Source organism: Herpailurus yagouaroundi, unplaced genomic scaffold, assembly GCF_014898765.1.
Source record: "Herpailurus yagouaroundi ecotype Mexico unplaced genomic scaffold, PumYag 189, whole genome shotgun sequence".
Taxonomy (NCBI): domain Eukaryota; kingdom Metazoa; phylum Chordata; class Mammalia; order Carnivora; family Felidae; genus Herpailurus; species Herpailurus yagouaroundi.
Window position 1 is genome coordinate 9,804,920 of NW_024412420.1, and position 16,767 is coordinate 9,821,686.

The window sequence follows — 16,767 nt, forward strand, 5'->3', positions numbered from 1 at the left end:
TCCTACAGAACTTAAAGCAAACAGGTTGAACACAGAACTCAAATGCTCTCCTCTGTTGAATTCTCTAAGACTGAACTCTACCGATTTTAGTCTCATTCTCAGTTACCCTTTCTCCACGGACTCTTACCCCAAGGTTCTCTTTGCCACCTGCCTCTAATGTGTCACTCACCTTATTTATGGCCACGGGCCACCCATCTCCTATCACGTCCAAATCAGCATCTTTATGCCACACCACACTTCTACCTGCCTGTAGACATGAATGCACCTCTCCCAACACCACTCCTCCTTCTCTTCATACAGTGACAAGTCCACTCTTCTGGCCACTCAGGCCTGCAGCCTGAGAGTGTCACTGCTTCTCTCCCACCCCAATTTTCTAAGCAGCTATGACATACATCACAAACATCACTTCCTGTCTCTCCCATATTCCCACTCCCACTGTCCCCAGTGATGGCCCCACCCAGGTTATGTCAATGACTTCAAGGCTCCCTGTACCTCTGCTGCCCCCTAAAGGCTGTAATGGGAATTATCTACTTCAAACCCTAAAATTCAGATGTGACCACAATTCTCCTCTATGGAAAAACCCTTGGTGGTTGCTCTTTCCACTCAATATAATGTCCACACTCTTCGACACAGGGTAAAAGTTGTCCCCTTCTTGCTTTCCTTTGTGGCCTAAGCCCACAGGAGTCATCCATCTGCACTCCACTCAGAATCCAAACCGGAACTTTCTCACCTCCACACCCTTCCTTTCTACTTCCTGCCGTGCCTTTCTCTGAACCCTATCTGGCCCTCAAGTGCTTAGCTGGAGTGCCAATACCTACAATGACACCTCTCCTGATGGCCCTTACAACAGCCCTCACCATTCCTTACAGTCTTTTATTTTTTGAGAGACAGAGAGAGAGAGAGAAAGCGCAAGTGAATAAGGGGCAGAGAGAGAGAGAGAGAGAGAGAGAAGCAGGGCTTGAGCTCACCCAATGTGGGACTCAAACTCATGAACCATGAGATCATGACCTGAGCCAAAGTCAGACGCTTAACAACTAAGCCTACCAAGCACCCGTATTCCTTACACTCTTAAGAAATACCATCTCAACTGCAGACCTCATGATGACTCATGATGTACATGGATACATGTGTCCCCACCATGGGACCACTAACTACTTCACAATCCCTAGCTAAATGGTAAATGTTTTTATAAATGAGAAAACCAAGGCAGAAACACATCACCGAATAAAACAGGTTTTCCTCACATTGTAAAACATCTATGGCTTGAAGATTCTCTAGATGAAGTAAAATGAAACCCACTTCATATGTTCAATGGGAATGTTAAAATAAAAGAACTATTAACTCCAGGCCCTAAAACCTAATGAATTTCATATTTTTCTGGAGTCCTGAATTATCCAGTATTTTTTAAATATAAAATACAAATATCTGGGGACTGGCAGCGTGCAAAGAACAGTGAACTGAGAACCAGACGAGCTGCGTTCCAGATCCAGCTCTACCAATAATCAGTTTAATGAGTAACAACCAATAAACAAAACTAAAATTACCCAACTCTTAGGCCTCAGTTTCCTTACCGATCAAATGACTAGATTGGACTCGTACTGTCTACACCTTTCTGTGACGGTGTGAATGCTCTGTATCTGCACTGTCCTAGATGGAAGTCACTAGATGCACACAGCTCCTGAACACTTAAAATGTGGCTGGCGTCACAAAGGAACAAATTTTTATTTTAATTAATTTAAATTGAACTAGCCACATGTGGCTAGTGGCTACCATGATGGACATGCAGGATCAGACTACCATACAAAGATGAAAGAAAAACTTTTGTTTATTTAGCTTTAAGTTACAGAAGACTAGCTCCCACATTCTTCAAACCCAGAGAGGTTACTGAAATCACAAAAATCCTGAAGCAAGTCTTAAGCTAAGGGTTTAAAATCCAGATTTAAGTAGGAGAAATAGCAAGCCAAGGTCATTTAGAGACTTAAAGAGATAAAAGATAAAGCTATGTAAAAGCTGAAGCACCGAATGGTTGAAGCCGACTTTCCAAAGGGATTATATATTGGCACAAAAGGATTCATACACAAGACAAACTGGACTATAAATGTTCTTCTTGTGAGATTTCTTAATTAGCAGAACTCCTAGTAACTGTACCTTCATATATTTAAAAATATGAACATATAGAGAGGTACACCTTTAAAAAAAGGCAGCAGCATGGTTAAGAGCTCAGGCTTTGTAGCCAGATGTGGGTTGTAATGTTGGCTCTACCACTTACTATTTGTGTGACCTTAACCAAGTAATTTAACTCACAGTACCTCGCCCTTCTCCACCTGTCAAGTGGCGACAGTAGGACCTATACTGTGAAGTAGAAAATGAGAAATAGTTTACGTATGAAAAATATATGCACACACACATAATATGTGTATAGTTAACATACACACACATACACACGTGTATAATTACCTATGAAAAACAACAGTTCTTGGCACATGGTAAATGCTGGGAAAACATTTGCAAGTAAGGGGCCCCTGGGGGGCTCAGTTGGTTAAGCATCTGACTCTTGATTTCATGAGGTCATGACCTCATGGTCTATGAGTTCAAGCCCCATGTTGGGCTGTGTGCTGATAGCATGGAGCCTGCTGGGGATTCTCTCTCTCTCCCTCTCCTGCTTGTGCTCGATCTTTTTATTCAAAGTTTGAAATTATTTAAATGGGAACCATAATAAAAAGACAATTTTGTATACTTATAAGAAGTTGATGAAGAGTAGAATGAACAAATCTCTAATCACCTGATAGGACTTTTATCTGAAAATACAAAAGTACATATTTCTATAGCGTTCGCCTAAAATTCTCAAAATGCAAAGACCCCAAAGTGGTTTGTAGCTTGCACCCCAAGTAAAGGCAGGAGCCTAAGCTAGCGATCTGTGCCACAGCTGCAACAGGAGACATTGGCAATCTCCTCATGGTAAGCACAGAAAATAAAATAAAACAAAGGAGATTCTCCAAGTCACATTATGAGGTCATTTGAATTTGGTGAGGTCATAAGGGCCTCTGCACACAAAGGGCTGTCACACCTCTTTCCCATTCTTCAATATACAGTGCTTTGTACATAGTGGACGTTCATATGTCTATTTCTTTTTTTTACTGATGGACTTCCAGACCAGCTAGGAAGTCACAGAACACTACTGCATTTACAGAAGATGCAGCAAAGGTACGATTTGACCACAGATTCCACCCAGTGGAGTGAGAGAGGCACTGCACCTGAAAAAGTAAGACCACAAGCCTCCAGACCCCACTCTTGTCCATGTTTTCAGTGGTCTCTGACAGAACGCTTCAGAGCATCAGTCCCTGTCTATAGAATGAAGGACAGTCCAGAGATCTCCCAAGTACATTCTAACAATGATGTTGTGTGAATTAACATCAAATTTTCTAAAAGTATATAGCATTCCTTACAGGAACAGATGCCATAAAAAACAGTAATATAAGTGAAAAGAGATCTCTATTTACAGCATACTCAGCTTTCCTACTGCTCTGTCAGAGCAAAACTGCAAAGCAAAGAAAGCATCTACTTTCTGTCAGGACACTGAATGAGAAGAATTAACAGATACAAACAGAGGAGTTTTTAGATCAAAGGAGTTAATTCCTAACAGCAGGAGCCAAGACAGAGGAGTTTCACACCAGTAATAGCAGGAGGAGGGAGAGGGCGGGAGAGGGCAGAGAGAGAAGAGAGGCAGAGAGACGGGAAGAAAGGGGAGGAGAAAAGGAGAGAAAGGGAGCCAACACCTCACCAGTGGGGCTCTGCCTCTCCTGCCTCTGGCTTCTCCACCACCAGTAACTCTTCCCCAACCTCCCTAATAACTCCAGAAATTCTTCTAAGATTAAGGCCCTGCTTTACAAGTATAACAATAACAACCTAATTATGTTCTTGGACCAAGCACATCAGAGTTCCATTACACTGAGGGCAACTCAAATCAGTTTAAACTAGTATTAGATTTTTCCTATTTGGGTCCTTCAAAGGGCCCAATGAATAAAATAATGAAAGTGATTCAAAAAAGAGAGGCAAACTCTGGAGAACAGTATGGAGGTTCTTCAGAAAGTTAAAAAACAGAACTACCCTACGACCCAGCAATTGCACTACTAGGCATTTATCCACGGGATACAGGTGTGCTGTTTCGAAGGGGCACATGCACCACAGTGTTTACAGCAGCATTATCAACAGTAGCCAAACTATGGACACAGCCCAAAAGTCCATCAACTGATAAATGGATTAACAAGATGTGGTGTGGGGCACCTGGGTGGCTCAGCTGGCTAAGCATCCGACTTCGGCTTAAGGTCACAGGTCAGGTCATGATCTCACAGTTTGCAAGTTCAAGCCCTGCATCGGGCTCTCTGCTGTCAGTGCAGAGCCAGAGAGCCTGCTTCGGATCCTCTGTCCCTGTCTCTCTGCCCCTCCCCTGCGTGCTCACTCTCTCACTTGCTCTCTTTATATATAAAACAAAACATTAAAAAAAAAAAAATAGGTGTAGCGTATATACATGTATGTGTGTATATTCATATACATAATCAAGTATTACTCAGCCATTAAAAGGAATGAAATGCTGCCATTTGCAACGACGTGAATGGAGCTAGAGTGTATAATGCTAAGTGAAATAAGTCAATCAGTGAAACACAAATACCATATGATTTCACTCACGTGGAATTTAAGAAACAAAATAGATATGGGAGGGGGGAAAAGAGAAAGGGAAACAAACCATGAAGGAACTTTTTTTTTTTTTTGGAGAGAGAGACAGCAACCGGGGGGGGGGGGGGCCCAGGGAAAGGGGGAGAGAAAGGATTCCAAGGGGGCTCCATACTGCCAGCACAGAACCCGACACAGGCTCAAAATCATGAACTGTGAGATCATGACTTGAAACGAAATAAAGAGTCAGACGCTTAACTAAGCCACCCAGGTGCCCTAAACCATCACACTCTTAAAGACACAGAACAAACTGAGGGCTGATGGAGGGAGGTGGGTGGGGGATGGGCTAGACAGGTGATTGGCACTGAGGAGGGCACTTGTGATGAGCACTGGGCACTGTATGTAAGTGATCAATCACTGAATTCTACTCCTGAAACCAATGTTACACTGTACGCTAACTAACTAGAATTTAAATAAAAATTTGAAAAGAAAAAAAAGGCAAGGATCAGAAAAACACTAACTTCACAAATTTAAGTGAAGATCATTTCTGGGCAGTTCTGCTTAAAATTACTCAAAATTAGTATTTTGACAATGCTAGTCTTCGCTTTAAAGGAGCTTCATTCCCAGAAGTTGTGCTTACCATGACTGCTGCCACAGTGCACACACTTTGCACAAATGCTGGGCTCACACCGAGACAGCCCTCCCTACAGGTGTCACAGGGGTGGTGACTAGGGAGAACACAGGACAGGGAGGGGCCTTCGTCTAGGCCTTTATTTCGGCTGGGTCTCCAAGCTCCACAGTCTGGTCCCACTTTCCCTTCCTCCAGGCCCCAAAGGTGACCAATTTTCAAATGGTGGTGGGCATGTTTCCCAATTTTAACCCTGAAGGGAATGAAGTGAAAACAGAATGGGGAATATGCTGTGCTTCCAGATGGTAAGACCCGCTTCATCTCTCAGGGAGGATTTGACTGAAGTGGTGTCCAGTCTAAGAAAGTCATAAAAATCCACTGTTGGAAGCTCTAAAGTTACAGGTGCTAATGAGTGATTTGGTAGGTAAGATGATTTAGAAACACAGGTAAGATGTATCCAATGCCTCCTCCCACCACGCAGCTTTAGAATCAAGTAGGAGAATTAGCGTCATCTTTTCCCGAGTGTAATAACCATTTTTTTTCCCAATGATAATACAATAGCATGCTCTAGGTAGTATTTTCGAGGTGTCTACAGTATTAACAAACAGTATTTCTAAGGAACATATATTTGCTTTATACCACTAGCCAGACAAAGAAAACTATGCCTTAAGGGGCGCCTGGGTGGCTCAGTAGCTTGAGCGTCTGACTTCAGCTCAGGTCATGTTCTCAGTTTGTGAGTTCAAGCCCCGCGTCAGGCTCTGTGCGGACAGCTCGGAGCCTGGAGCCTGCTTCGCATTCTTGTCTCCCTCTCTCTCTGCCCCTCCCCTGCTCACACGCTCTCTCTCTCTCAAAAATAAATAAACATTAGGGGCGCCTGGGTGGCGCAGTCGGTTAAGCGTCCGACTTCAGCCAGGTCACGATCTCGCGGTCCGTGAGTTCGAGCCCCGCGTCGGGCTCTGGGCTGATGGCTCAGAGCCTGGAGCCTGTTTCCGATTCTGTGTCTCCCTCTCTCTCTGCCCCTCCCCCGTTCATGCTCTGTCTCTCTCTGTCCCAAAAATAAATAAACGTTGAAAAATAAATAAAGATTAAACAAAAAATTAAAAAAAAAAAAAACTATGCCTTAAGTATCTTCAAATTTAACTTGTTCTGTATCCTTGTCAATGGCAAGAAAACTAAAACAGCAAGAAAACTTGATGTGATCAAATGAATATTTCAAATATAAGAAAAACTACAATGATATAAAGTAGTGCTATATTTCTTTGATAAAGAGCTGGTAAACCACCATTACTAAACACTGCATTAAGAATGCAAAAAAAACTGGGTCTACTGATTTTCTATTACTGAACAGTTTATAAACAAAACCACTTAAGCATCATGCAGTATATTCAATTCTTTAATATTTTCTCATTAGTACAATGGGATTAAGGTTATAAGAACCTCTCTTTACCTACCCACAAGCCACATACTGTCCATTCCTAGATGTGGCAATGCTTAATCCATATAAACTGCCTTCATCAACGAATCTGTTAAGGCATTTTCTAGAGTTCACATCCCAAACATAAACTTCCCCATCGCCTGAAAGAAAGAGCCAAAAGGGTTTGGTTAATGTTGCTTTAAACTTGAAAGTCAAGTGAACTGACCATTCATTCTTAGCCACACTTTATTTTTTTTTATTTTTTTTTAAATGTTTTTATTTATTTTTGAAGGAGAGACAGAGCATGAGCAGGGGATGAGCAGAGAGAGAGGGAGACGTAGAATTTGAAGCAGGCTCCAGGCTCTAAGCTGTCAGCACAGAGCCCAATGTGGGGCTCGAACTCATGAACTGTGAGATCATGACCTGAGCTGAAGTCAGACGCTTAACTGACTGACCCACCCAGGCGCACCCCCTCTTAGCCCCACTTTAACAGTACAAGGGACTACAAACAAAAACTCCCTATAAATGTCCTAGGTCTAGAAAACTGGCCTAAAAGGATTCCTTGTATACATTTCTACATGTAGAAAATGCATCCTCAAATAGCCATTAATAAACAGTATCTTTAAGAGTGAAAACCACAAACTCTTGGCTTGACTTGAGCTTTCAGACAGAACTTCTACATTTCACTCAGATGAGTTATTAGAGCAAAAAACTTAAAATAACAAAAAACAAAATACTTATCATAAGTTCCAATATCCATCAATAGGCAGAGCACCTATTTGTAGGGTAAGTTGACTAATATATCAAACTGATGATGATGGCAATGACAGAGAAAGCAGAAAATAAACTGACCCAGACCACAAGAAATTTATAATTTATGATACATACAGCGTATCTATTACCAAGTCACTTAAATGATAAGAAACACTAACTGTGAGCAACAAGCACAAATAGTTTAGAGAAAGAAGAATGTGGGTAAGATCAAGGAGGATGTTAAACCTGAAAAGAACACCAATATTTTCATGATAGAAATGACCATCGGGGCACCTGGCTGGCTCAGTCAGAAGATCATGCAACTCTTGATCTCAGGGATCATGGTTCTGAGCCCCACACTGGGTAAAGGAATTACTAAAAAAAATAAGTAAACTTTAAAAAATAAAAAGAAAGGACTATTGCCAAAATCAGTCCTTATTCTTTTTTTCTCTCTCCTATAAGCACGATACTGATGATCACTGTCTTCTTCATACCCATTTACAGATTTTTTTTTTAATCTTTATTTATTTTTGAGAGGGAGGGGGAGGAGCATGGGGAGAGGGGGACAGAGGATCCAAAGCGGACTCCGCACTGACAGCAGAGAGCCCGATGTGGGGCTTGAACCCACAAACAGCAAGATCATGACCCAAGTCGGAAGTCAGATGCTCAACTGACTAAGCCACCCAGGCTCCCCATTTACAGATTTGTATAATGATCCTACACTCATCTCAAAAGTGTCTCCTCACTCACCCATTTCATCTCTGTCTTTCCTGTGGATATTGTGCTAAAGTTCACTTTTCTATACTCTTCTCCTCCCAATGAGAATTCAGTTAATCTCACTGTTTCAAATATTTCCTTGACAAAGATTTTCCAGGCTGGCATAAAGGTTTAGATTAAGCAGTAATAAAATATATTTGGAAACACTGAACAAGGTCAAACATGAAATTCTTTGTGTTTGCCTGTATAGTAATGTTACGATAAAGGAAAGCATTTACAGATTAGCCCAGCTAGCAACACACTAAAATGGGAAGAGAAGGGACTGATGGCAGGAAGGTCATCTAGATGTTACCAAAGCTGGACTTTTGATTACTCGTCTCCCTGCTTTTATAGGACCTTTGTTATAGAAAATAAGACCTCCACAATCATGACCAATTCTGTAAATACTTCACATCTGCACCTAATTCACATACCAAATTTCAGTATCTCTGACCCTCCACCTCTTCTCCCCGACTCTGGCCCCCCAGGATCCACGGGCCATTACATTAGGAACATCACTCTGAACCAGTATTTATTCCTTACCTCTCATGAAATCTATTACGACAACAGTTGATTAAAAAAATACAAATGTGAGTAACTCAACTTTGTGAAAGTTTGATTCTAGGACAAAAACAGAACATGGCAGAAAACTTGAATATACACCTTGCCAAAGAAGACATCCAGATGGCTAACAGACACATGAAAACATGCTCAACATCACTCATCATGATGGAAATACAAATGAAAACCACAAAATATCACCTCACGCCTGTCAGAATGGCTAAAATTAACAATGCAGGAAACAACAGATGTTGGCAAGGATGCAGAGAAAGAGAAACCCTCTCACACTGTTGGTGGGAATGCAAACTGCTGTGGCCACTCTGGAAAACAGTATGGAGGTTCCTCAAGAAACTAAAAATAGAATTACCCTACAATCCAGCAATTGTACTATTAGGTATTTACCCAAAGGATACAAAAATACAGATTCGAAGGGGTGCATGCACCCCCTAATGTTTATAGGAGCATTATCAATAGCCAAACTATGGAGAGAGCCCAAATGTCCACTGACTGATGAATAAAGATATGGGGTGTGTGTGTGTGTGTGTGCGCGCATATACATACATACACATACACACACATACTGGACTATCACTCAGCCATCAAAAAGAATGAAATCTTGCCATTTACAATGACGTGAATGGAGTTAGGGTACTATGCTAAGTGAAATAAGTCAATAGGAGAAAAACAAATACCATCTGATTTCACTCATGTGGAATTTAAGAAACAAAACAGATAAACATATGGGAAGGGGGAGGAAGAAGAGAGGGAAACAAACCACAAGAGACTCTTAATGACAGAGAACTATGGGTTGATAGAGGGAGGTGGCTGGGGGATGGGCTAGATGGGTGCTGGGTACTAAGGAGAGCACTTGTTGTGATGAGGAGCAGGTGTTGTATGTAGGTGATGAATCACTGAATTCTATTCCTGAAACTAATACTGCACTGCATGTTATCAGACAATAAATTAAAAAAAAAAAAAAAAAAAGGAAAAAAGAAACACAACAAAAATTAAACAAAAGTTAACGCCAATGTTAATCCTTTTTTTAAAAAAAGCTTTTAAAACTTTTTAATCCAGTTGTAAGTCAAGTAGATGTACTTTACAGCATGGTGACTATAGTTAATAACACAGAACTACCTATTTGAAAGCTGCTGAGAGTAGATCTTAAAAGTTCTCATCACAAGAAAAAAATTAACTATGTGTGGTGACAGATAACCAGACAATGTGGTAATCATTTTGCAACATATACAAATATCAAATCATTATGCTGCACACCTCACTAATTTAATGTTATATGTCACATTACACCTCAAAAAAACAACAAAAAAAAAAAACTAATGCTATATTATCAAGTGCTCTTAGCTGAGGTGTAGCAAAAATTCTGCAAAAAGGCCCCACAGAGATTGCAGAGTAAGTACTGACACAACCACCCTGATGCCTCCCCCTACCCAGCAGCACGAGCTACATTGAGATTAGGATGGCCCCAAGATCCTGTGGGAAAGGGAGCAAGAGTCCAAAAAGGCACAGGATGATCAGAAAGGCAGAAGAGCAGGAAAGTGCAAGATTAGAGTCTGTCAAGGATGACTGACAGCTGGCCAACTGCACCATAGAAATGTCAGAGGGTGAGCTCTGAATTGTTTTCAATCAATTATGAAGAACATTCAAGACATTATCCAAGTGAAAAGGTACTGTTAAAAGAAAAAGGGTAATGATTGTAAGTAACTTTCAAAAAGAAAGGAAGTCTGAGAATGAATCATTTTTTAAATAAGCGTTTTCTTCCCATCTTCTCCCCTAACATGTTAACATGGTTAAATATGGTTAGCCCCTCACTATTTTAAGTTTGTTTATTTATTTTGAGAGAGAGAGAGAGAGAGAGAGAGTGCGCAAGCGTGTGAGTGCAAGCGGGGAAACAAGCAAAGAGGGGGAGAGACAGAACCTCAAGCAGGCTCTGCAGTGTCAGCATGAACCGTGAAATCGTGACCTGAGCCGAAATCAAGAGTCGGATGCTTAACCTACTGAGCCACCCAGGAGTCCCGGCCCCTCACCGTTAACATGCTAGCATGTTAAATGTGTAGCCCTTCACTATCACTAGTCAGTAAATAAGAAGGCAAATGGGGGGCGCCTGGGTGGTTCAGTCATTTAAGCGGCCAACTTCAGCTCAGGTCATGATTTGTGAGTTGGAGCCCTGCATCAGGCTCTGTGCTGTGCTGACCGCTCAGAGCCTGGAGCCTGCTTCAGATTCTGTGTCTCCCTCTCTCTCTGCTTCTCCCCTGTTCACACGCTGTCTCTCTTACTCTCAAAAATAAAAATAAACGTTAAAAAAAAAATTTTTTTTTTAAAAAAGGCAAATGGCAATGACAATCCTAAAAATAAAAAATTACTTTCTTACTAACAAAAAAATGTCTAAAATCAAGCACTGTTTTTGGTTAAATCTGAAATGAAACATATCCAAAGCTTCAAACAAGCTTTAGATGATCATGTCAATTAACCCACCTGAAGAGGCATACATTCTCTTACTATCTGAAGAGAACGTGGATGCTGCAACCCTTCCATTAATTTTCATGCTGCCAATCAGTTCTTTAGTCTGAAAAAACAACAAACATTACTTATCAAATTGTTAGGCGGTACACAGAAGAATCACACTGGGAATAAAAACAATGTAGGTCTGTTTTGTTATACCTATTTGACTTTGTTTTTCCCTATAGTCAAAAGTTCTCCCCAAGTCCTACTGTTGCCCTCTGCTTGAGATGATTCAAGACCATCCCTCCACTAATGTCTTATCCTAAAAGAACAAGCAACCACCAATAAGCATTCACCTTCATTGACAGCAAATGAAGATATCCAGCAACACCATTTATCAGCAAGAAGGACCCATCTGGAGAGACTTCAAAGCTCCTCACTATCTTCTCTTTCAAGCCTAAGAGAGGAGATGAATCAATAAGGATTAATATGGTTTTCAGTAACATTATCTTTCACTAGCAACTGAGAGTTCCTTACCTTCTAAAATAAAGAGTGCCTCAAACTAAAAAAAAAAAAAGCTAGGCTCAGACTCTGAAGAAGTCTGACCCCATGCATCACTGAGTATGACCCAAGTATAAGGTCATTACAAAATGCTCACTTTTCTTCTCTGTCTTGGTTAACATTCACCATTTGAATGACAGGCTAGAGATTCAGCTCTCCAAACAGTAAACATAACAACTAATTTTCCAAATGTACACAGTGACATCTGTAATTAACTAAAAGGATAAATTACACTTCTTTCTCACAAAGTTCATTACCAGAAGAGAAATACACAGACATCAGAGACTGCTAAAACATAGTAACATATAGAAACTAGTTGTTGGCCACCTACTAAACATCCCATGATGAATGAGTCCAGTCCTTAACTTTGTGATTCCAAAAAGGAAAAAAAGGAAAAGAGAAAACCACGAAGTGTCGTTGTATTCAAGGGTCGATCAGCTTCTCAAAATGTGACTCATGTAACCAAACCACATGAGCTAAGTATATAAACCAGAGAATCAATTTACTTATTTACAAAGGGACATGTTCCTTTTCCATGCCTAAAAGATTCAGATTACCCATTCAAGAGACTCTTTCCGACAAGACTGCTTGGTGAACAAACTTAATAAAAAAGTGCCTAATAGAAAGGATACCTAAAGAATAGGTACAACTGGGGGAAGGGAAGCAAGTGGCCAGGGGGATACAGCAGAGTAGACTTTTCACGTCTGCTCTTTTCTATGTATTGGATTTTTGTACATTTGAATGTATCGTTTAGTCAAAAAAAATATTATTTTTTAATCGTTTTAATATTTATTTATTTTTGAGAGAGAAAGAGAGGAGACACAGAATTGGAAGCAGGCTCCAGGCTCTGAGCTATCAGCACAGAGCCTGATGTGGGGCTTGAACTCACGAACTGTGAGATTATGACCTGAGCCACAGTCAGGTGCTTAACCAACTGAGCCACCCAAGCACCACCCCCCGCAAAAAAAAAAATTATTTAAAAAAATGTTTGGGGCACCTAGGTGGCTCAGTTACACATCCAACTCGATTTAGGCTCAGGTCATGACCCCATGGTTGTGGGACTGACCCTCACATCAGGCTCTACACTGAGCATGGAGTCTGCCTGAGATTCTCTCTCCTTCTCCCTCTGCCCCTCTCCCCGGCTCATGCTTTTTCTCTCTCTCTCTAAAATAAACAAAATGAGGGGCGCCTGGGTGGCTCTGTTGGTTGAGCGTCCGACTTCAGCTCAGGTCATGATCTCACGGTCCGTGAGTTCGAGCCCGGCGTCAGGCTCTGTGCTGGCAGCTCAGAGCCTGGAGCCTGCTTCGGATTCTGTGTCTCCCTCTCTCTCTGCACCCAGCTCATACTTTGTCTCTCTCAAAAATAAATAAAATAAAATGAAAAACATGTTTTAAAGTTGCTAAATTAAAACATTAATCAAAATAAATAAATTTAGAAAAACCTAGTGAAGACCCTTGTTCCCCTACCAGAAAATGCTGGTTTAGCAAGCTCCCACAGACCACTTCTACCCTTTTAACAGTCTTTATCCAGATGGTTTACAATCCTACAAACTGGGCCTCCTACTCTAATCCTGCCTCCACAGACTATACCCTATATTCCTTGATGGAAATCAATCCAGACACATATTTCCAATTACTGGAGTTACTCCTGCTAGGTATGACCAGTCTTCTTAACTATGAACCTATTCCTACCTAGGGTCATTTCATCCCCAAATCTGGGCAAACTTTAGGTTCTGACTACTGTAGACAGAAACAGCTCTAAACAGAAGGAAAATACCATTACATGATGAAACAGGGAGGGAGGCTGATTCTAGCACAGTGTGAGGCTGCAGGTGGAACCCTTTCCCCCCCAGACCCAATCCTACTGACACAAAACTGGGCAGAAGAAATGCAAGAGAAAACTAAAAAGCCTACAGCTGAGGGCCACCAGACCATGGAAGGATATGGACTGCATATGTATCATCAGAGCAACAGGGAACAAAGTTCCCTCATACTGTGCAGAGAAACCCAGTGTGGCAAAGTGCCAGCGGGCTCATTACATAGGTGGCTAGAAGATCTTATGCATTTAGCCTGAGTAAGCTTGCTGTTTTGAGGGAATTCGGGAGAGGGGAGTGTCTTCCAGAAGGAAATACTGGACTTAGAACAAATAAGGATAGGTAGCTGCTTTAGCAATTAATTGGAAAAATAAGAAACACAACCATATTTTCATCCAAAACTTGCAGTATACTAGCTATATGTATACAATAATTTTAACCTCAAAAAAAGTGATAATAAATGCTAATATCAATACTGCAATTGCTTCTTACAAATGGTGAACCTTCCAAAAATAGAAACCAGATAAAATTTATAACATGGCCTTGAGAAAGAAGATACGATGCTTTAAAGGTGTCAGATATAAATCTTTTTATAGATCTGTGAATGAGATTTTTAGGTCAACTAATAAGCAACTGATAAGAAAAGGAAAGGCCAATTTAATTATAATAGTGCCAAATTCCATAGGATGGAAAGTGGACTTCGCTGTGGTCGGTCATCAGATAAATGATATGCTGCTCCAAACAATGGCGGCAGTTACCACTGAGCATTTACCATGTGGCAGGTGCTAATTTAGGAGCTTATAAAAAATTATCTCTTTTGAACAAACTGAAGGCTACCAGAGGGGAGGGGAGGGAGTGATATAGGTGATGGGGATTAAGACGTGCACCTGTGATGAGCACAGGGTGCTGTATCAAACTGCTGAATCACTGTATTGTACACCTGAAACTAATATAACACAGTATGTTAACTGGAATTAAAATAAGAACAAAACAAAAAACAAAATAAAATAAAAATTTTTTTAAAAAGTATCTTTCAATATTTAGGACCCTCTATTTCAAAGAAAGAATCAAAATGGCTGCCTGACCAACTAATTTAATTCCCAAATCGTCAAATTCCTTATGCGTTTACCTGGAACAAGATGTCTCTCGTAAGAATTACCCTTATAAATGACTCAATAGAAACGGTTTCTGGAATCTGAACTAGTAATCTGGGGTTCTCAAAATTTTTGTGTGTCAGTCTCGTGAAGCGTATGATTCCCCCTCTCAAAATAACAGTTGTTCAAAACTTTCATAACTGAAGGAAATGCTAAACTTCAGTTATAGGTTAGTGAAAATAAAGACGTAATGTTTTTCCCATCTGATTTTACATACCCCTGAATTCTATCAGAATTTTGAGAGTCCGTGGACCCGACATTATGAACCCCATCAGTTAATGGAACTATCAATTCAAAATTCTTCAGAATGCACCAATTCTGCATTCTTCATTTTTCAAACTTGCATTTAAGACAGTGAATGAGTTTGGTGCGCCTGGGTGGCTTAGTCGGTTAAGCGTCCAACTTTGGCTCAGGGCATGATTCACAGCTTGTGAGTCTAAGCCCCACATTGGGCTCTGTGCTGATGGCTCGGAGCCTGGAGCCTGTTTCAGATTCTGTGTCTCCCTCCCTCTCTGCCCCTCCCCTGCTCACGCTCTGTCTCTCTCTCTCAAAAATAAACATTAAAAAGATAATAAAAAAAAAAAGACAATGAAAGAGTTCTGAGGTGCGTAAGTTTGCACATTCTAACCAGTCAGCGATTTTTCTAATTCTAGTGTCCTTAGTTTCTTGAGTTATTTACAGTTTTATAGTAATAGACTGAAAACAGTGTTCAACAACCAACCCCACCAAAAAAAAAAAAAAAAAGTTTAATTTATCATTATCACCATTAATGCGCCAAGTTATGCTTACTGAGGAAAGAGGAGGAGAAATATTGAGAGCAAAAGATAAATGCCACGTCTTAGAAGAAAGTTAGTGGTCAGATCCACACTCCTGTGCACCAGCAGATCCACAGTAGCCATCACTAACTACATGTGGGCCAACCCTGGGCTTGCTTTTCCCAAGAGGATGCAAGGCAAGGATGGACAAAAGCCCACTCCGTTTCATAAGTGGAATAATAAGTAAAAACACTAACACTGCGTGTTGTTTTCTGCTACAACATGGGGGGACTATTTAAGGCTTTTCAACTCAAAGTGAGGTCCATGGACCAGCACCAGCACCATCAACTAAGAGCTTGTGAGTGATGCAGAATCAGGCCCACCTCAGACCCACAGAACCACAATCTGCACTTTAACCAGATCCCCAGGTAATTCATATGCACATTAATGTCTGAGAACCACTGGTTTAAAGCATTCTTAAACTAAGAATCCACTGAAGGTGTGTCTGGAAACTTAGGAAACAGAAGACTGGGAACACTGAACACAAACACCATAAATGTTTCTAAAGCTGGCCTTGTTCACTTGGAACCATTAGTAGAAAAAAGACTACACAGAGCCACCCCGGTCCTTTACAGCCCCAAACATACACGCAGTCTAACAAGGAGATGGTCATGGAGCCACAGCGCTGTTCGCACCACCTCTCCAGACTTAAAATGCTAACGCAGCCAACCTCACTACGAGGGAAACCAAAGTTCACAGAGGGTTCATGACTGCGTCACTGCATTTTGTGGTGATGTGGGTCGGGGCATGCAGGGGAAGAATGGGTAAGGCAGAGGAAGATAAATTTTCACCTAAAAGATTTTTTAAATAGTCTTTAAAATATATCACAACCTCCAAAAATAGTGCTTTATTTCTTTTAAACGTAAACCAAAAATCTATTACAGACACTGGAAGAACAAGAAGCGTATCCAAATTTCCTGACTACCAGAGAGGAGAAAGTTTATCCGAGGACGTGGAACTCAGGTTTTCTAGCTCCCAGGCTCTTTCAGCTGCATAAATTGCTAATTTTATAGCCAAGTATTTGCAACTGCTTTTCTGGTCTGGGGGACATATGTTTCCAAATTATGATTTTCCTGTAAGTGCTCAATAAAAAGTTCCCTATTTTCATTCAAATGTATCATCTCAACACAATAACATTTCCCAAATACCAAACTAATGGCACTCTTTTTAAGAATCCTATGGGA

At 40.9% G+C, this 16,767-nt stretch overlaps 1 protein-coding gene across 2 annotated transcripts in view; it reads right to left on the minus strand.

Annotated features, from left to right (window-relative positions):
* Positions 1 to 16,767, minus strand: part of UTP18 (UTP18 small subunit processome component) — a 43,089-nt gene that overhangs the window by 11,309 nt on the left and 15,013 nt on the right. For both annotated transcript variants that reach the window (XM_040497117.1, XM_040497116.1), the window contains exons 8-10: positions 11,597 to 11,697; positions 11,274 to 11,364; positions 6,751 to 6,874 (exon numbers count right to left, since the gene is read on the minus strand). In XM_040497117.1, the coding sequence (XP_040353051.1) occupies positions 6,751 to 6,874; positions 11,274 to 11,364; positions 11,597 to 11,697 (316 nt within the window). The remainder of the gene's footprint in view (positions 1 to 6,750; positions 6,875 to 11,273; positions 11,365 to 11,596; positions 11,698 to 16,767) is intronic.